At 52.0% G+C, this 23,505-nt stretch overlaps 1 protein-coding gene across 9 annotated transcripts in view; it reads left to right on the top strand.

Moving 5' to 3' along the window:
- Positions 1–23,505, top strand: part of DLGAP2 (DLG associated protein 2) — a 777,915-nt gene that overhangs the window by 663,903 nt on the left and 90,507 nt on the right. For all 9 annotated transcript variants that reach the window (XM_078445206.2, XM_078445207.2, XM_078445203.2 and 6 more), the window contains one exon: positions 6,592–6,803. In XM_078445206.2, coding sequence (XP_078301332.1) covers positions 6,592–6,803 — 212 coding nt within the window. The remainder of the gene's footprint in view (positions 1–6,591; positions 6,804–23,505) is intronic.

The raw sequence follows: 23,505 nt of genomic DNA, 5'->3' as shown, positions 1-23,505 counted from the left end.
AATCGGTGGCCTTGGAGATCTGGTGGCCACGGTGTCTGGCGTCTACACAGGAAGCACTTCATATTGACGTGTTGGGAAGCAATCAGAGAAAAGTAGCAGCAGAAAGAAGTACAGTCGTCTGCACACGGCTGGGGAGCACCTCAGACTCCCTTCCCCAGGCTCTGGGGGTCTGGCCTCCAAGCAAAAGTTCAGCGAGAAGATCAAGCATGCACACGAAAGTGCTTCTTAAAAATGCTACGTTTCCCATGGGGCGCCTGGGTGGCTCAGTCGGTTGAGCGTCTGACTTTGGCTCAGGTCGTGATCTCGCGGTTCATGGATACGGGCTCTGTGCTGACAGCTCGGAGCCTGGAGCCTGCTTCAGATTCTGCGTCTCCCTCTCTCTCTGCCCCTTCCCTGCTCACACTGTCTCTTTCTGTCTCTTAAAAATAAATAAACATTAAAAAAAATTTTTTTTAATTTCCCAATTGAATTTGTTTCCGGGTCCTGTTACGTGGTCTAGAGAAACCACCCATCTTTTTCCAAAGAGAGCCTGTTTATTGTTTCTTCATCAAGCATCTGAAAGGAGTCTCAGTACCAGCCATCGGCTTCCAAGCGATCGGACGCGAAGGGTCTGTTGTAACTCAGGGCCGGGGGCCGTGCACGCTCCTTCAGGACTTGCCCGCCCCGGACCCCCTTCCCCAGCGGCTGCCGACCGTGTGTGCGTCTCCTTCCTGCCTGACTCCCACACCCTGTGCCGGTCTGCCCCTCGGTCTGTGCTCATCTGCTCGGCTGTCTGTGACCTGGGTGCCCAACAGGCTTGGGGTCGGCAGACCGCCCTCCCCCTGCGGCCGGGCCCTGATGCTGCACAGAGACCTCGCGCCTGGGCAAGAGGTGCACCTGTCCCGTGACGTCGCTGAGGACACTTGGAAACCATGAAAGGAAGCTGCCCGGTGTCCCCTGAGCAAGAGGAGGCTGATCCCAGCACTGGAGGGTGGGCGAGCCCCTGACCCCATGTTCTCACTGGACTCCTGCCTCCTCATGAAAGCGGCTATTCCCACAGGCCTCACGGAAGGCCCTTCGGTTCTAGTAGGAGCACAGCTGGTGTGGCCGGCGGGAGGAGCCCGTGCTCAGCTACTCTGCCCTCAGTGTGTGCAAACCAAGGTGCCGGAGGCAAGTTCCAGTCCGGGAACCTGGCCAGGGACCTGCTCAAGACCTTAGGTCATGGTCACCCCAAGGCAGCAGTCTCATTGCCAAGGCCGGAATGAAATACCAGGCCGGGAGGCGTGTCCGAAGCCACTTTGGACACGAACGCACAGTCTTGAAAGGGCCAGAGAGGTCATGCCTTTCGGTTCTGGATCTACCTGCGGCCCCCCCATCAGTGGGCTCACTTAGAGTGGCTCCTGGGTGTTGTCCACACACGGGCAGCACGTGATCTGCCTGGGACCGTCCACAGGAGCTTCAGGGACTGTAGGGCCGCTGGGGTCACGTGACTGCCCCTACAATCGGTCCCCCCCAAGGCTGTCCCCAGCGACCCGTCACCACAGGAAATGGCTTGGCGTTGCAGCCACACAGAAATTTCGGTTGTTCGGGCCACTTTTGCAACTGCTGAGCTGCTGTGTCCCTGGTGACGTGCGCCCTGTGCTCATATCTGTTGCCCCCTCGTCCTGGTGGAAACGGCTGGTCCTTCTCCCAGCCCCTCCCCATCCCCTGCCTCTTACAGGGTTTCCATGTGCTTCCTGGCCCACTCCCCCAAGAGGTCACATCTCCTCACGCATGTGGCAGTTTCTAGGCAGCCTGTCACTCCTGTCCCGTGCAGTGTCCCCACGACCAGGCTGGCGAGTCTGGGAACAACAGCATCCCCTAAGAAGGGTTCACCTGGAGGGCTTCTTCAGGGGGCTGTGGGGGTGCTGCCTGCCGCATGACAGGAGACCCCACCCCGGGCAGGTCTGGGGAGAAGGAACCTGGAGGCGGGACCCCTAGGAGGCAGAGTCCTGAGGACCACAGAGCCCAAGCCGGAGAGAGCCAAGCAGCACCATTCCAGCCACCCTCGGGGCAGGAATAATGAGTAACAGGCCCACAGAACGGCCAGCCACCAGCACTGGGTCCCACAGCAGGACATCAGCCTTCGTACCTGGAATTGTCCCATCCCACAGTGACAGCTTTCAGGGAATGTCTGTTGAGATGAATTCTTCGTGGGAGGAAGTTGGGGTTTCAAGTGTTTGCCGGCCCTGAGGCTGATTTTGTGTTGGTCAGAGTTTGTGGTTAGATTCGACAGTAAAGCACGAGCCCCTTGAAGATCGTGGGTCGTTAGCCTATGCCATGGCCTGAGCGAACATTCTGTTTCATCCAGGTTTACAGCTAGGAGTGACGTCACCCACATGACACATGGCCACTGTGGCGTTTCCAGCAGGAAGTCAAAGAGCAGTCATGCCTGAGTGGGAGGGCCCGGGGGTCTCAGGCTCCTTGGGTTCAGAGGCGAGGCTGTTCGTGCGGCGCCATCAGGCACCTCCGTGCGGTGAGGTCCCTCTCTGTTCTGCTTCCCTACCCGCGGGCACGGGCCTCCCCCGGCCCGGCTCGCGTGTTTCCCGGGAGAGGGCGTCCGGATGGGTGGCCTGCAGGCGGCAGCAGGGAATTCACTGAGTGAGCAAGGGGGTGCTGAGCCCAGCCCTCGGGGCAGCATGATTACAGGCGGGCCGGAGTCTGGCCAGTGGCCCAGGACTCCAGGCCGTGTCTGGCTTCTGTCCGTCGTCTGTCCTGGTCTCGGCAAAGGAAATGGAAACCGCGGTGGCCTGAAGAAAATGAACTCAGCAACTGAACGGTGGCGCACAGGGTAAATGAACATACAGGAGTGAGCCAATGAAAACGCAGTCCCCACCCACGCTAAGGAGACCTGGGTCCCGGGGCTAATCCGGGCTGCCTCGCCCCTGCCTCGCCTGGCAGGATGCACGTGGCCCAGCGCAGGCGGCACCCTGGCCTCCAGATTTTCTCCGCAGCTGACGGTGGGCTGATGCCGGGCTGGACAGCTGTCTCTCTTGTGGGGGTGACCCGTGCACCTGGACGTTGAGCAGCATCCCTGGCCTCTGCCCACCGGCCGCCAGCAGTGCCGCCATTTTGGAGACAGAAACCTGTCTCCAGATGTTGCCAAATGTCCCAGAGGGACCTCCAGCTGAGAAGCATCCGTGTGACCAGATGGCACGAGGCAGAGGGACCTGGGATGCTCAGCTGCCCGCTCTCTCCCCTGGGCTGGTGACCAAGCCGGGGGTCTGCATGCACCACTCCCTGCGCCCTGTGTCCCTGCCCCCATCGTGATGACCTCCCCACCTTCTCTGCACTCTCCTTGCACTGATGACGCATCCGTGTAATCGTTCAAACAACTTTCCTGTCCGTAACGATGGCTCATGAACTCAGCAAAACAAGTGTCCCATTTATAACAAGTTTCATAATGTCCCCTCGACTGTTGTAAACTGAACTTACACACTGTGATCTACACACACTACTTGAGACACTCATGTCTTTAAGTCCCCAAACGCTAACGTGACAGAAATAAAGGGAGGATCACTTTCAACAGAAAGCGTGAATTCTAATGGCAAGCCCTGTTCAGACTGGAGTGCTGGGAAGCGTGTTCCTTCCTGGCTGCAGATTCACCGGAATTTAGGGCTACCGGCTAGACTGGTGGGGGCACTTATAAAGACACCGGATTCGCCCACCTGGTGGGGTTTTTGGAAATGGTAAAAAATTCTTGGTGAAACATCAAACCAAAGCTCTCCCTTCCCTTGATTTACGTGGTTACTTGCAGTCCTGAAGAATTCATTGTTCATTAAAATTGCAAACACACGCGCACACACACGCACAAAACCCCTTTGATTTAGATACCACACAGGGTTAGATTCAAGGCTTAAGTAACTAGATGGGAAGAGACATTCAAAGTCATATAGGACGTGAGCCCGGTCTTCATTGGGTGAGATTGCTTCGTGCTTCCCCAAAACTAGCATCTCTGGCCCTGGGATGCTGTGATGCTCTCCCAAGTGTGTGACTGTCACAACTGTCCCATGTTTCCATGATGGCCCCTGGAGGCCACCCCCACGTAGAGCTGTAGTCCTGTCCAGTGGAAATCCGGGGTTCGGAAGCCCAGCTGTCTTCTCTCAACGATATCCCCATTGGCTAAAGTACTTGGTACACATTTAAAACAAAAAACTTGTTGACTGAATGAAGAAGACATTTCCCTGCAGGACACACAGCGTTCGATGCTATTTTTCTTCCTTGATTTCAACACCTGAAAGGGAACATTGTTCAGAGCCCTGGGCCCTTTCACCCGTGTCTTACTGCTTAGAAGGAAAGGAGGATGTATTTTAATACGCGGAGCTGAAGTATCCTTGCAGCGAAAACAGGAGGCTCCTAAGGTCAACCACAGGAAAACACCTACTTAGAAATGATAAACCTTGCTCCTCGTCATATGCGGGTGGATGATTGTCACTAGACGCAGCAAACATTGTACTTCGGATTTGCAGAGGCTGGTGGCTGTTGTCAAGAGACAGCCATCTGTGCATTCACTCGCTGGAAACCACAGAGGTGTGTGATGTTTGTGGCTGGACATTTGGCCACTCTTGTGCACCTGGTGCAGGTGTTTGATGCTATAACATACCGGAAAGATTTTTGTATATATTTTTTGAGAGGGAGAGGGAGAACGTAAGCGGGAGAGAGGCAGAGAGAGGGAGACACAGAATCCGAAGTAGGCTCTAGGCTCTGAGCTGTCAGCAGTGACCCCGACATGGGGCTTGAACTCACAAACGGCAAGATCATGACCTGAGCTGAAGTTGGACACTTAACGACTGAGCCACCCAGGGGCCGTGAGGACCGATTTTTTTCTTAAATTAAAAATAAGTTTATTTTCTGTTGTAACTGCAGTATATGTTCCAAGTGGTGAATCTGGAAAACACCAGAATGAAGAGAACTGAGGACCCCATAATCACTCTCCCAGGGATGACCCCCACTCCACATTCTGCCAGCTGTGTCTCCATGCATAATGCAGGCGTATCTATTTTTAAAGTATAAAAAAATTGAGTGCAGACTGTACCTTAAAACCTGCTTTCTTTCTCCCCCGTGAACCTCTTTCCATGGCTGAATACATGTTCCTCTGCAGTTATTTTGGGGGCTGAAGTAGGCATTGTGTGATTGTGGTAAGTACCGAAGCTGCTTCCTATGGGATGCTTCCGTGTTTCCTCCTTTACCGTAGTGGCTAATTCACCAACCCCTGGCACCGAATCTGACAGTCTGCAGGCACCTCCACAGGAGCCACTTGCTGGGCCAGAGAGCATGAACAGGCCGAGATCTTCGGCTGTCTTGGTCTGTGGACATGGTCTCATGCCCGTCTGCACCGTGTGGGGACCTGCACACAGGAGCTTAGTGACGCTCCCTGGAAAGGCTGTTGAGGCCACCCGGCCAACTGCTGTTCTGCAGCCACAGGGACTGGCCCGTGTGAGTCCCCCAGCCACAGAGCGCCGTGCGGTCAGAGCTGAGTGAGGACCTGACGACCTGGAAGTTTCTGCTGGAGCCGCCCCTCATCACAGCGTCTGGGTCTGCTCCGCTGCGAGCTCCTGCCGTGGTTCCACAAGCTTCCCGTGTACCTGAGCGAGTTCGGGAACGTGCTGTTTTAGAAAAACAAACGTGCAGACGGGACCCACGTATGCCATCGCCCCCGGGGCTGTCCACATGCCCGCGCCTGCAGAGTTTACAGGGACCGTGGGGGAGCTGTGGTCCTGGCCGCTGTCCTGGGCTATCTGTGCCAGACGTCATGTGCCAGAGCGATGCCACGGTCAGGTGTTGGAAGGAACTGAATAAGGCGCTTTCCCCCGAACGCGCTGCTGTTCTGAGCTGGTGCGCGGGAGCCGGCAGGGTGCTGGACCAAGCGGGGTGAACGGTGAGGGGCACCTGACCCTGGCGGCACAGAGCAGATGCGCCCGTGGTGCTGGGCACTCAGTGCTGGGACTTCGCTGCTTGCGGAGGGAGGTGCTGGGGTCCCAGGTGTGGCAGGCGGGTCCCAAGGTGCCCGCCTGCTCTCCCATCTCAGGGCCGGGCCCAGAGCCTGGAGCTGGCGGTGCATGTGGGGCCTGTCGGGTCTGCGAGTGAGCGCCGGGATCCCACACGCCGACGCCCCTCGACCCCCAGCCTCACCGGCTCCTGTACCCGCACCCGGGGCGAACCCCAGGAACGTCGCCCTGTCCCGCCCTCTAGTCTTCCTTGTCCTCCATATCCCGGAGACCTCTGTGCCCCCCAGCCCGCTCAACACGGTTTCGATTTCCTTTTGTGCCAAAAGGAAGTAAATCTGAAATGTAAGCAGTGTTGTTTTCTGGGTGCTGAGATTCCAAGTGGTTTCCTCTCCTCCGCCGTTCCTCATGTGCCCTCACTTTTTCCGTGTCTGTGTATCAGCCTTTTAATGGGGAAAGGCAACAATTGTCCATTAATGTCCTTAGGGCTCGGCTCCAGGAAGCACGTGTCTTCACGCGCCCCGCTCTCAGAGACAAGCGGCCATACGAGGCGTGTCTTCCAGAATTCACAGAGCATCTGTCCCCCGCGAAGAGCCCCTGATGCATGCGTGTGTCTGTTCTCCCCTAGGTGCCTCAGGACGAGTGGGGGGGGTGCCCCACGGGCGGCAAGGACGAGGAGATCCCCTGCCGGAGAATGAGGAGCGGGAGCTACATCAAAGCCATGGGCGACGAGGAGAGTGCGGAGTCCGACTCCAGCCCCAAGACGTCGCCCACGGCGGCCATGCGGCCAGAGCCCCTGCTCAAGCCCATCGGACCAAGGCCGCTGGCAGATCTCCAAACGTAAGCCCTCCTCCCCCGCTTCCCTGTCCGGCCGTAGGCCCGTCGTGGCCGCCTTCACATTTCTGAGTTGCGAATATTAGATGGATGGCCACCGGTTTCAAGACCTTCAAAAAATGTTTTGTTTAGTTCTTTTAAAAGCCATACGTTTGGTCATTTACTTGGGTGATTTCTATGTCAGTTAATCATAAAGCCACCGACATAGCCAGTGTGATCTATCCTGTGTTCTCAGGCGATGGCGGGTTGGTTTTCCAGGAGCGTATTTGTGTGCACACGTGCGTGTCTGTGTGTGAAAATCACGATAGGGGCTGTGCTGTCGGCTGAAACTTTGTAAGTGCGTTTGTAGGCAACCTTTCTGTTTGTGGGGGAGGGGACAGAACCTGTATGACTTTCACAAGTACAATAATAGCATATGCTTTATGATACTGTCCAAACATAGATGGCTGATAAATTTAACTGATTTTCAAAATATAAGCAGGGGAAGCTATGTGGGAATGAGGTATTCATATGAACTGTGCAAAACATGGCCCTTACCACTCGCCTTGCTCTGTCTGTCCAGTCCCAGCAGCTAAGTTTGGATGCACATTTGACCCTTGGGCAACACGGGCTTCTGGATTCGCTGACCCCTTGGCAGTCGAAAGTCTGCGTACGACTTTTGACTCCCCCAAAAGCTTAACTACTAATAGCCTACTGTTGGCTGGAAGCTTCACCAATAACATAAGTAGTCAATTAACACATAATTTATATGATGTATGTACAATATACCGTGTTCCTATAATAAAATAAGCTAGAGGAAAATGTTATTAAGAAAATCCCAAGCGGGGCACCTGGGTGGCTCAGTAGGTTGAGCGTCCGACTTCAGCTCAGGTCATGATCTCACAGTTGGTGGGTTCGAGCCCCACATCGGGCTCTATGCTGACAGCTCGGAGCCCGGAGCCTGCTTCGGATTCTGTGTCTCCCTCTCTCTCTGCCTCACCCCCGCTTGCATTCTGTCTCTTTCTCAAAAATAAGTAAATGTTAAAAAAATTAACGAATTTAAAAAAAGAAAACCCTAAGCAAGAGAAAATACATTTACTGTGCTGCACTGTATCTATTGGAAAAAATCCACGCAGAAGGGGACCCACGCAGTTCAGACCCGTGCTACTCAAGGCTCAGCTGTCTGGCTCCTCCCCCTGCAAGCTGTAGGTTTCCCACGTGAAGGTTCGGCACCCGGGGACCCGCTTCTTTGTGTCTTGCTGGTGTCGCAGAGTCGTTCACCATAACCCGTGAGCATGGGGACGAAGCCCCAGACTGAGGTGTGATCTCTGTGTCGTCCCTGCCCGTGCCTGGTGCACGCGGTGACCAGCAAAACAGCGTTGTGACTCCTCCCAGCCCCTGCAGCTCGTCACTAACGTTAGCGTGCAGGGTGCACAATCAAACTGTAAATTGCAGCCACATCTCACACTTCACCAGCGCAAACCACGTCTTTGCGACCTGGTTCGGTTTAAGTCAGTGACCGTGTTGGGAATGCCGGATGGGAAGTGGGGTGGAGGCAGACACCGCGGCCTGTCTCACTCCACGCGGGTCTCCGCTCTGCCTCACACAGAGAAGACTGTCGGGTTTGTCGGGGACAAGCTTGGGGCGAGCACTGATGTGCTGGGGGGACGCCGGGGAAGGGAGGCGTGCATAAGCAAAGACACAGTCGGGCAGCGCCATTACTGGAAAGCTGTCCTCGGGACTTAAGACGCCGTGGAGCCAGGCGCAAACCTGGCCGGCCACCGCAGCAGGGCAGGGAGCCGACCAGCTGTTTCCCTGGGCTGCTTCGGGTCACGTTTGACGATCGTGAAGCATCAGGACTCACACAGGCAACCGCTGTGCTGAGCAGGTCTGGGGGCTCAAGCTGGGGACAGTCACGCACGGTCTGGGGGCTCTGAACCACTGGGCACGTGGCCACTGGCGTGGGCTGGCATTTGGAAAGTTTGTGATTCCTACCACGATTGCATACGTTTAAAGCAAACCACAGGAAAGAAAAAGAAAGGCAGGCTGTGTTTTAATGGTGGGCGGGGATCAGGTCGTGTTCAGAATTACGAACTTTATTTTCGTGTTAATGACTTTCCTCCCCTTTGCCGTGCAGGCCCCCAGGGACTAGCCCTCCCCCCGACCTTCTGCGTGTCCACACTGGATTTGTCCTCGGGACCTGAGACCACCTCATTCTCCCGCGGGTGGAGACCGCCCGGGGTCTGGTACTGGGTGCCCACCAGACAGCGTTAGGAGTTTACATTTGTAAAACCCACACCATGACCCAAAACAGTCAAAATTCCCTCCAAAACCCAAGAGCCACGAAGGGGCCGAGGCCGCCTGACGTCACAATCCAGGTGTGGACCGTCCACAGGTGGAAGTCAGGCTGGGCGTTCGCGCACGGCTGGTTCCTGGGTGCCTGAGCCACGTCCGCCCCGGTAGAAGTTGGGGGAATGAGTCATCAGTGGTGCCTAGCCGCTGACCCTCTTCCAGACTTAGCCCGACCTCCGCCCTCGGCCCCCACGGCGCCACCCACACTGCCCCAGAGATAGCCTGGCGGTTGGGCTGCACTTCCCCACACTCCGTCCCCCCATCCAGGCTTCCAGCAAGCGCTGGGGCACCGAGCTGAGTTCCGTGCATAAGCGTGCGGATGATTCTGTCCCCTCATCTGGCACGGCCCTGGAGCAAACAAGACAAGGAGGGCAGTGTGGCGAGGTGACCCCAGGGTGCCGTGCCCGATAGGAGCCCTCTGTGGATTTGCCACGTCCGTGGAGGCCCCGTGAGTCCGTCTTCTGTAGAAGTTCTGTTACTGGGACGCACATCCATTAAGTGATTGCTCTTACTGCCTAGCAGCATCTTCGCCCATGTTGCATTTGTTTAGAATTTTACAGATTTTGGCGTGATTTCATTTCTTGCCATCTTAAGCGGCGTCACAAAAGCTCAACTATTTACTCAGAACCCCCGACTCAGACAAGTGAGGTGACGAATGTCACAGAAGCGCCCCCACAGGCTTAAAATGAAAGTAGTGGCTTTAACCCCACACCCAGAGTGAGGGCGTTTGCCTGTGGATGGCAGGATCGCGCGCCCAGAGACCAGCGGGTGTCACAGGAAAGTGGACAAAGGAACACGTGGACTCCTAAGAGCAGCGGTGGCCGGGGACCCCCAGATGAGCGGACCCGCGTCCTGGAGAACGTTAACCTGCCCCTCACCTCACCCCTGTGCCCTCTGCCTGTGGTTCCTGGGGACCTGCCCTGAGCACTGGGGACGCCCCCGGTCCCGCGAGGATCGTTTGCGTCAACTTAATCTGATATGCGGTCCCTTCCCACAAATAGCGCGTCCCTATTCTGGTCTATTCTACACCCAGACTGTGAAGCAACATTGATAGTTCTTACGTTGGATTTAAGTTGTTTCTTTTTTCTTTTCTGGTTAGTTGAATTGAGAAGTCAAAGCTCTTATAATTTTGAACATCTCTGAGTCCTCTCTCAGGAGGCTAGCATTTTAAATTTATGGAGAAAGGACTCATTTCAAGAACTACTTTATACATAAAGATAAGCACAGGTGGATATGAGGTATAAGCATAAGAATCTTATCAGTGTATGTGGGTGTGTATCGTGTGTGTGCACACTTACACACGTATGCGTGTATGTGTGTGTGTGAATGTTTTATGGCTTTCAGATGGAGAAGACATATCCAAACGTTATTCCACAGTGAGAAACCACAAGAAAATGACAGATTTGAATTCATAGTATTAACAACTGACTCATAGTCAAAGTGAACAAACCTACCAACAAATTAAAAGTATCATCATGAAGGTAAAACAATAATTAAAGTTATTAATTTTAATTAATGTTTTACTATTAACTGGGGAAATGTTTTGCCATTTAAGTGTCACACTTGTGTTCTTAATACATGGAGACGCCTTACAAATTAATGAGAAAAAATAAACACCATGATGTAAATATGGGTAAAGCCAGGAAAAGATTATTCACATACCTTAGAAATCACTAAAACTTTCCAGAGGGTATTTTAGCATACCATTTGAAACTAGAAATCTAAAGACACATTCTAAAGAAATTTCTGAAAAGCACACAGAGATGTACAAAAATACAGTGATGTTCACTGTTTCATCGTAGGTCGTTGTAAGAAACTATAAATCACCTAAACACCCATCAGTAGGGATTGGGTCCCACTTTGGAGAACTTGTCCCCTGACTCACCCGCTCCTGTAAGGAGTGATGTGTGCTGTTAGGGCATAAAAGTTTAACCCACAGTCCACTGCTATCGGACTGACTGAGTAATAGATATACCAACACTAGAATGCCGTTTATAGAATATACTAGAACATTATGCAGCCGTAAACATGAGTCAGACTTGCACGTACTGATGTGGCAAGATACAGGTTGTATAAATTTTAGAAAGCAAAGTGTAGCACGTTATAAAACACGCACTTCCTGTATAATAAAGATGGAGAAATAAGAATGAAATTCCTATAGGTTTATATTACATAAGGAAACAATGAAAGAATGCATAAGAAACTAATGAAAACAGTTTATGTCTAAGGAAGGAGGGAAGGAAGTAGACGCCATGGGGGCAGGAGAACAGCCTGGTGTCCATCTTTCCTGCTTGGCGTTAATGCCATCACTCATGCAAGTGTGCGCTCTACTCAACAGTGTATGAGATGCATCTTAAATAAAAGGAGAAGGTGAACTGAACTGTCTCATCCGTATGGCAGGACACTAGGTAGCCAGCCAGTCTGTAGAGCGAGGTGTCTCTACAAATTCGCATAGAAGGATGTCCATTTAATCCTTCATTGGGAAAAGCAGCGTGGGGAGGTAGCAGGTGAACGGAGTCCCAGTCCTGCCTCGGATGTGGGCACGAGGGAGAGTCCATCCGTGCCACGCTGACATCGAGAGGAAAGCCGGGAGCCCTGCAAGACCACCATCCGCAGAGCTGGGGAGGTTCAGACCCCTCCAGCAGGGACTGGATTGGCAAGCTGTGTCTCGTGAGGCGGTGTCAGCCTGAGTGTCAGTAGCTGCTCACAGCTGCTAGTGTGGATCCGTGGGAACCCCCGGCCCACGGGGAGTGCACAGCCCCCTGCTCCTCTCAACAGCCCTCCGCTGCTGGGAACAGGGCTGGAAATGGGAGAGCCCCTCACCCCACCCGCTGGAGCAGCTGTGCGGTTCCCCACCTTCAGGGAACATGTAGAACCCTGGGGTCCCTGGCTGCACCGCAGCTTCCTGTGGCACAAGGCCGTAAGCTGCCAGAGGGGGTGTGGGTAAACACGCAGGGGAAAGATAGCGGAAAAACCCTCCACCCACAGTCCTGGCTCACATCCTCATCCAAGAGCAGAATAGCTGTCCTTCCACCGGGAGGGCCAGGAAAGGCTCCCCAAACAAGACCGGGGCAGGGTGCAGCTGCTGCAGGGGTGGCGGGGGCCCTGGAGAGCACTCCCCCTCCCTGCATTAGACACGCAGGGCTCCTAGTGGCCGCCTGTTCCACACAGGGAACATCCCCCTGCCATCATCACAGGATAGCAAACAGTGGGAGGGGGGACAGCTGGACAGAAGCCCTGTCAGTGGCCCGGGCACGTGGCGGTGGGGACATCCAGCCCTCACCCTGAGACAAAGGCAGTGGTGGCCGGATCTCACCTGGCAGAACACGAGGTATGTCCGCTCCCAAACATGAACCCTACTTACCTCTGTTTCTGCCATCGTGCGCATGGTGGCCAGCATCCCCCAGAATTTAGACATAGTACAACAAAACCCACTCTCAAGACGCAGAGCCACCCAGAGAATTTAGAGACAGTGAAGCTATCAGAACCTCAAAATGCTTGGTTAACATAACAAAAGACCCAGGGGAAGAGGGTGAGGGATGAAAAGTGCTAGGAAGAGGCAGACAAATACTGCAAATAAAAATCGTGTCAGAAAGAAGGCGTCTTGCCGATGAACTCATCAGTGGACATAACGTAACTGAGTAACCAATCCGGGAGTTTGAAGATAGGTCCCCAGAATTTACCGAACAGAAGCTCAGAGGGGAAAAGAGTGGGTGAAAAAGCAGAAGAGAACATTCCGGAGCCTGTGGGAAAATACCTGACACTCTCGCACACGCAGGATCGGAACCCCGGGAGCAACCGAGGAAGGCGAGCACGTCCCAAGAGTGCCCACAAATAGTGACACAAATCCCAGATTGGAGAATCTCAGAAAATCTCGACAAAGAGAAATACAAGAAACCAAACTCCACACATATATACAGACATCGTACTCAAACTAGCAGAAACCAAGGAGACAGAGAGTAGCTTGAGGAAAGCTGCAGAAAAATAAAAGCCGCTACATACAGAGGAAAAAAACTTGAGGCAGACTTTTCACCATAAGTTACTGGAGCCGGGAAACAAGGAAGTGACATCTTTAAAGCACAGGGGAAAAAAAACAAAACAAAACAAACAAATAAAAAAACCACCAGCCAGAATTCTAGACTGAGAAACATCTTTCATGGGGCACCCAGCTGGTTCAGTCAGCCAAGCGTCTGACTCTTGATTTCGGCTCGGGTCACGATCTCACGGTTTCGGGAGTTCAAGCCTCACGTTGGGCTCTGTCCTGATGGCGCAGAGCCTGCTTGGGATTCTCTCTCTCCCTCTCTCTCTCTCTCTGCCCCTCCCTACTCATGCTCTCTCTCTCTCTCTCAAAATAAGAAGAAAAAGAAAAGAAAAATGGCTTTCATGAGTGGAAGAGAAATAAGGGCTATGTTATAAAAACCAAAGCTGGAAAATCGTTGCCAACAGACAAGTAGCACAAGAAATATTGAGGGAAGGTCGTTGAGCGGGCGTATGAAGTCATATGACAGTGGCAGACACTTGCAACCCTTCAGAGAAGGGAAGAGCTCCGTGTCTCCGTCGTGACCCCACGATCTGCCAAAACGCACAGAGCCGCACACAAAACGGAGGCACCCGCAGATCCGGCGACTGAACCAGAAGTGGGAGAACCAACACTGAGTCTGCGCAAGCAGTTCCTCGGGGGTGACAGACGGACTTTCTTCTGGGGCGGGAAGAGGACGAGTGGACGTCAGCCTCACTGCCTTTTTCTGAGGTGTTCGTGTCCAGGCAACTCGAGATGTGAGATGAGCCCAGCCCCTGCTCACTCCCCCTTGGCTGATGGTGGGGTGAGGAGACCTGGGGGAGGGGCGGAAGAGAACCTGCCTGCCGGGTGGCCTGCCTCAGAAGATGGGCTCGGGTGTCCTTTGCGGCTCATCAGCCTGGGAAAAGCTACCTTTTCCCAAACATACAGTAACCTGGTCATGTGGGTCAGCTGGCTGATTGCTCTGTGAGTCTCCCAGAATCCACTGGCCCGTGACAAACGGTGATACCACTGGGCTACCGGGGAGGGGTCGGGTCCCCTTCTGAGACACAGTGGAGCCCACCCGAGAAACCTTTGAAAGAAGTCATGAGGGGCGCCTGGGCGGGTGGCTCAGTCGGTTAAGCGTCCGACTTCGGCTCAGGTCATGATCTCGTGGTTCGTGGGTTCGAGCCCCACGTCGGGCTCTGTGCTGACGGCTCAGAGCCTGGAGCCTGTTTCAGATTCTGTCTCTCTCTCTCTCTCTCTGACCCTCCCCCATTCATGCTCTGTCTCTCTCTGTCTCAAAAATAAATAAAACGTTAAAAAAAATTGAAAAGAAAAAAAAAGAAGTCACGGGGTGTTCGGAATATTCAGAACCCATCTAGAGAGAGTGACTGGGGGGTCTCTCAAAGCGCTTCCCTCATTCCCACCAGCACCGTGAGTGTTGGCGTTTTCTGTTTCCTGATCCTGGGACCCCGTTTTGGATTTGGGCTCAAAATCTCCTTCAGACCGCTCAGCTCCTGGCACGTCTCAAACAGCAGCCCGGAAGCCCGCTTCCCATTCCCCATGCCGTCCTCCCCCTCCGCGTTCTAGCTCGGATGCTGCGTGCCCCCGGTTAATGTAGCCGAGTCCCATGGCAGATGCTTCATGGTCCGGCCCCGGGACGGCCTGTGAGGCCTCACTTCCCACTGGGCCCGAACTCCCAGGTCTACATTCCGGCCCTCCGGAACCACTCAGAGTTCCCGAATGCACCACGGGCCCCAGCAGTCCTGGGCTCTTCCTCATGCTTCAGTGCCCAGCTCAGGATCACCTCCTCTGGGGAGTCTCCCCGGGTTAGGTGCCCCTGCAGGGTGCTCCCTTGGTGCCCCGTGCTTACCACTACCACACGCTTGCTTGCTGCCCCCGTCACTCGTGTGCTCGTGAGGGCAAGAGAAGCGTTAGGTCTCATTGCCTTGCTCCGTGCACAGAGTGAGTGAGCTAAGCCAACGCCTCAGGAGCCACTTGTGAGGAATCCTCGCTCATCAGCTTAATTACAGAGCGGCTCTCAGGACACCGTCAAAGGAATCGTTTGTCCAGATTCTAAAAAGGAAGATCCTCAGTTGGCAAGATGTGTGTAAAGCTGATTCGCACCCACCCAGATCCTTACACTCTTGCATTAGTCCAGGAAGGGGCCAGATGCTAGCCTCCTGGAGAATATCGCACGCCTTTCAGCTGCGCTTCTTCCGTCAACAGGACACCATGCGCTCCCGCGGAGAAAGCACCCTCTGTCGCGGTTTCCACTGCCACCTATGGGCTGGTGGCTCCGTTTCTTTCCTTCAGCTGGAGGAACCCGGGAGCTCTGCGTCTCTGGGGCACTGCTCTCCTGAGTCCCGCCTCCTGGCTCCCAGGCAGCCTACAGCCTCTCTCACCAGGGGGTCCCCACCCAGGAGGGGAGTGACCCCACTGTCCCGGGGCGGGGGGGGAAGGTGGGCGCGCTCAGCTTCACTGCTCGTTTCTAGTTCTCCATTTCACGTGCAGAAGAACAAGGACCCGGCCTCACACATCCTCACCTATTTTATGTTTGTCTAGTACGTTCCCAGCTTTACCTGATTTCATCTCTTAGGTTTTCAGCACACACACTGAGTCTGGTCTCATTCTGATTCTCTTCCTGTTGTTTTGATGTTTTTAAAGTCAAATCAAGAACTAAGTAAAAGGAAAGGCAAGTGAAAAGTTCCTGCTTAAAATTTCATGTTTTCTTTATTCCGTCTACTCCTCCTGTATTTCTAATGTTTGACTCCGAGAGCTGGTTTGCAGCCTACACCAACTAGTACTGTTCCTACGACCCCGCCTCCTTTTGCTCATGGAAACTCATGAGGACCATCAGCCCAGTGGGCTGCAGCACAGGGCTTGTCCAGCCCTTTTATGGGGAACCACACATTTAAATCCATAATCTACAGAACACAGAATTCTGCTTAACCAAATTTTGCTTATGCCACTGCAGATGCAGACAAGGAAGGCAGGTCTGGGTGGTCCTCTGCAGTGAGAAACCCTCCTAGTGGCCTGTGTCTCAAGAAGCCGGGGACACTGAAGCTTCATGACCCAGACGAAGTGGTGTCTATGTGGTCTGGGAGCCAGCCTCAGAATACACCATCAATCCATTAATTAAATTACTAAATTGATTTTTTGAATTGCAAAATTATTTGTACTCCTTGTAACAAGCTACCCCAAGACAGAATTATATGAAGTAGAACATCATTCTCTCTCTCACATTCCCGTGCCTTGGGGAGTAGCCATTTCTGACAATCACACCCTGTCCGGACATTCTTGTGTGCACATAAATGTATATATGCACATATAATGTATACATATAATGTATAATGTGTATATATATATATATATGGGGAACTGCCTCTGGGTTTTCATTCCTGCATGTAGTGTGCAGAGAAAAGGTAACTGTGAGTGAGGGTGTCACCTGCTTGCTGCCGGGATGGCACCACGGGGGGATCCCCTGGGACCTGTGTGCCTCTGAACCTGCATCCTCACAGTATGGCTACGGAGAATCTGACTAGAATGGCAGTAACCCCAAATTAGCTTTTACATTTACTGGTGCCCTTAGTCTATGAATAGTTTAAACATCTACGTCTGTACAGTCCTGAGGGGTAGTCATTGTGCTGACACTGCCCTATTGCGTTTCTCTAAAACCACATCAGGGCACTGTCTCAGAAACACCTGAAATACCAATCCAAAAACCAGAATACTGAGAGATACTTATAAGCTCATTCTCTGTGGGCAACACTACCCTGATACCAAAGCCAGACAAAGAAACTAAAAACAAAACAAAAAAACTACAGGCCGAAATCTCTGATGAATATTAATGTAAAATCCTCAACAAAATGCTAACAAAGAGAATTCAACAGCACATTAAAAGATCAGACTTCTGAAGAATATACCTTGAGAATCTCCCAATTTAGACTGTCGCCTTATGTCAAATACTGGCGCCGTTGTGGAAGTCCATTGACAATCCATGCATCTCTAGAAACATCAGGAAATAAGCGTCTTAGAATATTCTTATGGATTGGCTTATTGGGAAAATAATTTAGGCTGCGATGTCAATATTAGGGGTCATCTTGAGAACAGAAGGTGGGCATCTGGGATGCAGCTGGAGAATGTTTTAAGGGCCGGGTCATCCAATCAGCTCTTGCTTTGGTTTATCAATTTTCTGTAGCTTTCCTGTTTTCTGATTCATTAATTTATGCTTTTGTTGATTTTTTTCCTTTTTGTCTCCTTAGATCCATTTCATGATTTCTCTCCTTTTTCAGCTGAATGCCTATTTAGTAATAAATGTTTAATAAGACTACGAATATTCCTAACAGTGTGTCTTTTGCTGCATCTCATATACCTTGATATGTGACACTTTCATTTTCACTACTTTATAGATATTCTGCAGCTTTGTTCTGATCCCCACTTTGATCAGGACCGAGTGAATTAACGGAAAGAAAGATACACTTACTAGATAAAGAGAGCCACTATTAAGTCTTTTTCTTCCTTTTAATTACTTTTTCAAACTTTTATAATTTAGGATGTTCTTTAATTTTAGTCACTTTTCCTTCTTAGCCCTTTTGGCAGGAAACTAGATTTAGAGATAGAGATAAAATGTTATCGTTTTTCCTTTTTCCGCCATCTTTCCCATTTCTGATTATATGAACTCTCAACTTTCCAAAAAGTCAAGTCATTCCCACTAACTCTCAAAGCTGCAAAATGCACTTATGCACTCTCCGGTCTACTCATGAGCTATTTTCGTGCACTTTTCTGCTGTTCGTCTAGCTTTCGTGTGTGCCTTCCTGCTCAGGAACTCAAGCATTCTCTCAGTTCGTCTCTCGGCTTGTGACAGAGCTCTGACAGCATAATGGACAGAGAATTGTTCCCCTTCGATCAGCGAAGGGTGTTGAAAGCATTGTTCTCTGAACGCGAGTAACTCTCTTCACTTTTGTAGACTTCAAAATGTCTAGCAGCACAGAAGCATCCGTCGTGCTCCTGTGACAAGTCAGAGAGCATTTCTGTTAATAACTCAGAATCGATCAGCTGCTGAAGGGCTGTTTCCAGAGAACGTGCTGAATAAGGAGAAAAGAGCAGAGGCAAATCTGTAAGGTGTGGGGGCAACATTAAACAACATGAAACCCAATACTAAACTTGAGGCCGCAGGAAGTCTCACTCTGTATAACGGCCCCAATGTGGTAAAGAGAATTTTTTCTTTGGAATTCATTGCCTTCTTTGGTGCATGATACATAACATATGAATTCGTTCATTTATTCATACAATAAATTGGTATGTGCTGAAGACTGAGTATATAAATATGATAATTATCTAGTAAATGAATAAATAGATGTATCACCAGGACATTAATGAGGCACCTGAAACTAAATAATTAATAATTACAGATGTAATTTTCACAGAGCTAAGAAAGTGAGATTTTGAGGAACTAAATTGCTTTTGAAATAACTTTACATTAGAATAAAAATGTTTGAAGCTGAGAAATTTGGCAATGTATATCAAAAACATTTATATCAATTCCACTTAATGGAACCCTAAAGAAATAGTCAAATTTCAATAAAAGGTTTAATCAAAACAAAAGGAAATCCTAGAAGAAATTCCAATTGTTTGCTATTATTTGTAGTGAAGAATTAATTGGAAACAGTAAATATCCATTAACGTGCAAAATGATACTTATTTGTCACCAATTATAAATGTTTACAAAGAATTGTTCATTGGATAACAAAATGGTTATGGTATTATGTTTATAAAATTTCTGAGACTCCAACATTGGAAAAGTCATAGCAAAATCTGCAAAGATTATGTGGTGTGCAAAAGTCCAAGATGACCCTCTTCTGTGTATCGTCCTTTCCCTGTGAGTGTGGGTGGCCAGTGCGTACCGTGACGTAGCCCTCTCTCGGCCACGTGACTTTATGTGGCAAACGGACCTGATCCCCGAGGCTGGACCTCATAGCAGTTTTCTCTGGCTGGTGGCAGGAAGGGAAGCCAGAGATCTGATACAGGAGAAAGATTGGACGGGCCATTCGTGGCTCAGAGGGGTCCGCCTGGAAAGAACCCGAGGCGGCCTCTCGGAGAGGACAGTCTTTGGCCAACAGCCAGAAAAGAGAGTGGACCCCCTTCCTGCAACCACAAGGAGCAGCCTTCTGCCAACAACCTGAGTAAGCGTGGACCTGGGTTCTTTCCAGAGCGTCCGGATGAGAGCTCAGGGTGTCTGGCTCCTTGATGCCAGACTGTGATAGCGTGAGCGGAGAACCCGTCACGTGTGCCAGACTCGACCTACAATTGTAACGTGAGCTAACACGTGAGGGTTGCCTGAAGCCACTAAGTTTGTGAGAATGTGTTATGCAAGTTATTAGCCAGGATCGCCCAGAGAAACAGAACCCACAGGGCGTGTGCGTGTGCATGTGTAGTGAGAGAGACCGATTTTATGGAATTAGCTCACGTGAATTTGGAGGTGAGCAAGTCTGAATTCTGCAGAGCAAACTGGCAGGCTGGAGGTCGAGGGAAGAGCTGGTACTTCAGCCCAACTGAGAAGACAGTGCAGAGGCAGAATCTCTCTTCCTTGAGGAGGTCAGTCTTTTCTCCTAAGACCTTCAGCTGATTGGCTGAGGCCCACCCCCATTATGGAGAGCAATCTGCTTTACTCAAAGTCTACTGACTTAAATGTTAATCACATCTAAAAAATGCCTTCACTTCACCATGTAGACTAGTATTTCTTTTTATTTATTTATTTTTTTAACGTTTATTTATTTTTTTGAGAAAGAGAGAGACAGAGCATGAACAGGGGAGAGTCACAGAGAGAGAGGGAGACGCAGAATCCGAAACAGGCTCCAGGCTCTGAGCTGTCGGCACAGAGCCCGACGCAGGGCTTGAACTCACAGACCGTGAGATCATGACCTGAGCCACCCAGGTGCCCCGACTACTATTTCACCAAATATCCGGGCACCACAGCCTAGCCAAGTAACCATCACAGGCAAGCAATAGAAATCTAATACAGAAAGCCACCAAAATATTAGTAATGATCATCCCTGGGTGGTGGTTTTGTGGCTGAATTTTATTTTCATTTAAATACTTTTTAAATGATTTGCAAAAGTATATGTTAGTGTTGACATAAGAAAAGGTCCTGAAAACTATTTCATTGTGTTTAAGGCCGTCATAATCTCTCAGTGTTGTTTTTCCCATAATAATACTGCATTTAAAAGCAAATTATACTTGTGTTGTAAAGTTACCATAGTAATAAATCTATGCTCAACAGCTTTATTAGACATTCAGCTATGAGTGGAAATGTAACTGTGCGTGTGTTGAAGCCACAGAAATGAGATCATTCCCAGCGGTATTCCCACACGTTGCGTGTCTGCGGTTTTAAGAGGCTTGTGGAACAAGAATGCCTGTGATGCGCTGGCCGTTGGGAGTGGTTGGGGTTTGTCGGTGTCGCCGGGGCCCCTCTGTCTCTGATGGAGGGACACCAGCGAGCTTCACTTCAAGCATTTCTAAACCGAGGCTCTCGAAAATCCCTGCTGATTCCAGCCTCGTTGTTTACATGTGGGATGCAGCGTCCGTTTTACTTCTCTAGGGGCTATCTGCAACAGACTGCGTGTCTGTGTGCCCCAAGTCCATAGGTTGAATCCTAACCCCAAGGTGATGGTGTCAGGAGGTGGGACCTCGAGGAGGTGATGAGGTCGCGAGGATCGAGCCCTCTGGAATGGATTAGCGTCCTTCTCAAGGAACGCTGCCGAGGCCCCTCGCCCCTTCCACGTGGGGGCACGGCAAGACGGTCACGTATGAGCCGGTCCCTCACCAGACGCCAGACCTGCACGTTCGGACTTGGACTTGACCTCAGACTTCTCATTCTCCAAACGGTCAGAAGCCAGTGTGAGTTGTCGAGTTGTTGATAAGCCCCCGGCCTGTGGGGTGGGGTTGGAGCCGCCCTAACGGAGACACTGCCTTCACACAGCACCACACCCTGAGCGGCTTAACGCAGGAGAGCTTCATCCTCTCGAGGGTCCCAAGGCTGGAAGGCCCAACTCAAGGTGTGGGCGGGGCCGGGCCCCCCCAGAGCATCTAGGGTTTGCGTCTCCCGCGTCTGCTCGCGGTGGCCCAGATGCTCCTTGGCTCGGGGCCACATCACTCCAGCCGCCGCCTCCCTCTTGCGTGGTCTCTCCTCTTCGTAAAGGACACCGTTCATACTGGAGGGGGGTCCGCCCCACGATCCCGTCCTCGCTGACTACATCCAGGACGACCCTATTTTCAAATGTGGTCGCGTGCCCTGCGGGACGGGGGGTATGGACTTCAGTCCATCTCTGGGGGAGACGCGGTCGCACTCGTGACAGAGGCCACCCTCACGTAGCCAAGATGAGGAAATACGCGTAAAATAGCTCTGACCGGATTGGAGACTGCCACACGCTGTTTCTGAAAGTTATTTCCGTCCCCCGTTACTTTTCCATGCTGGCGTCTTTGGCCAAACACGGAGTGGTTTTTCTCTCTCTGGATGAGCGCTGAGATTGTGCCTTCCAGCACTGAGGTCCGAACCGCTCAGCTGGGTCTCCTCTCTCTCCCTCAGTGATTTGTGTGTAAATCAACTTCCGCAGGCCTTGGCTGTGACTCGTTTCGAACACGCTAACTGTGCCTAAAACAAGGAGAAATTCATATTGCACACAGAAGTGAGTTTGATATTTAACTGACTTTATCATCCTTGAAGAGACCAGCTGCCCAAATTCTCCTCTGCCCCTTGGCTCCGCTGAGATCCCACCCATGTAATGAGCGTCCTGCTGATGGACCCTGGTCCGTCTCCGTCCCGCCTCAGTGACTCGCTCTGCCCTGCACGTCCCTGAGCCCCCCCTCCACTCGCACCACTCGGGGCTCCAGGACCTGTCCCTTTCCACCACTCCTCAAGCAAAAGGGACATGACTCTAGTCTTGGGGGGGGGGCGTCAAAGGGTCCTCAAAACACTGGGCTGTAATCGTGGGACGTTTCGTAGCTTCTGGCCCCGCTGTGCGTGGGACCCACCCGGCCCCCTATTCCCAGCAGCGGGCAGGCTGAGGCCACCTGAGCGTGGTCCCTAAACACACCGGTATTGGACACCAACGGTCTTGCTTCTTTTGAAATTTCCACATTCTCCGGTTTGGGGCTCTTTTCTTCCCCTCACCCTGGGCAGGCTAGGAGCCTGCAGGGACAGGGCAGAGAGCATGGGGGCCTCCCTGCACATGCTGCCCTCCCCTTGGCTCTTCCAACACTGGCCCCCTGGCCCTGGGGTGGAAGGAAGGAGGAAGGGGGAGATTTGTGGGATTAAGACCAGCATCTGGATCTTTGCTGACAGCCTGGAGCCTCTTGGGATTCTGTCTCTCCCTCTCTCTCTGCCCCTCCCCCATGTGTGCACACGCGCGTGGTCTCTCTCTCTCTTTCAAAACAAATAAATAAACTTAATAAAAATACCACAACAATAAAAAAAATCACAACTGTGTTGTGATTCTGGAGTTCGTGCTTTTCGCCTCTACATAAATAATTCTGATGCAGGCTAGAAGGTTGCGACATGGGCCAAACATAGCCAAAAAAGGACACGGTCAAAAGCGACAGGCTCTCGTGGTGACCCCCACCCCCCACCCCCACCAGCTAGCCGGGTGGTGGGAGGAGGGGAGGCAGTGTTTGAATAGCCGGGAAGTCCAGCACGTCTCCTCCTGGACAGTTCTCCAGCTTTCTCCCACCGGACACCCGGTTTTACTGTGAGTACTGCAAATATTTACAAAGCAAACCCTGTGTTCGCTTGGGACCCTTCTTCTGAGCCCCAGCTCTTGCCCGCGCCCAGATGTGGCGGGCGCCCAGCTCCGGTGGCTGCAGGGTCAGGGGCACGCTGGCAGCTGCTTCCGGGCCAGACCTCTCTGCTGCTTCCCGCTGCCCTGCGTTCAGTAACCTCCACCCGGATCACGAAGACCCTGAATAATCTTCACGTGCTGCTCCCCACCACCTTCTCGAATCTTCGTGCGTCAGTGACGGCCTGAAATGGACTTGCTTCCCTGGAACACACCGCGTCCTCCGATCTCCCCCCGTCTGTCCGCTCAAGGAAGTCCTCGCTGCTCTAAGATTTTGCTCACACTGCTGTGCCTCATACAGACCTGCCCCCGGGTCTCAGAGTCCCGTCCGGGTGTCCGCCATGGGAGCTGTGGAAAGCCGGCTTTTCCACCACAGATGCCCCCGGGGCCCCATTCCATCGTGGGCTGACTTCTAAGGACTGGAAAGTTCCCACAGTAGGGGTTGTCCACAGGCCATCTTCCTGCACATTTAATGTTGGTATTTTTATTAAGTTTATTTATTTGTTTTGACAGAGAGAGAGAGACCACGTGCGTGTGCACACAT

The sequence above is a fragment of the Panthera onca genome, chromosome B1 (assembly GCF_046562875.1).
Source record: "Panthera onca isolate mPanOnc1 chromosome B1, mPanOnc1 haplotype 2, whole genome shotgun sequence".
NCBI classification, from domain to species: Eukaryota; Metazoa; Chordata; class Mammalia; order Carnivora; family Felidae; genus Panthera; species Panthera onca.
Note: the sequence above shows the minus strand (reverse complement) of the source record. Positions and strands in the feature narration are given on the sequence as shown.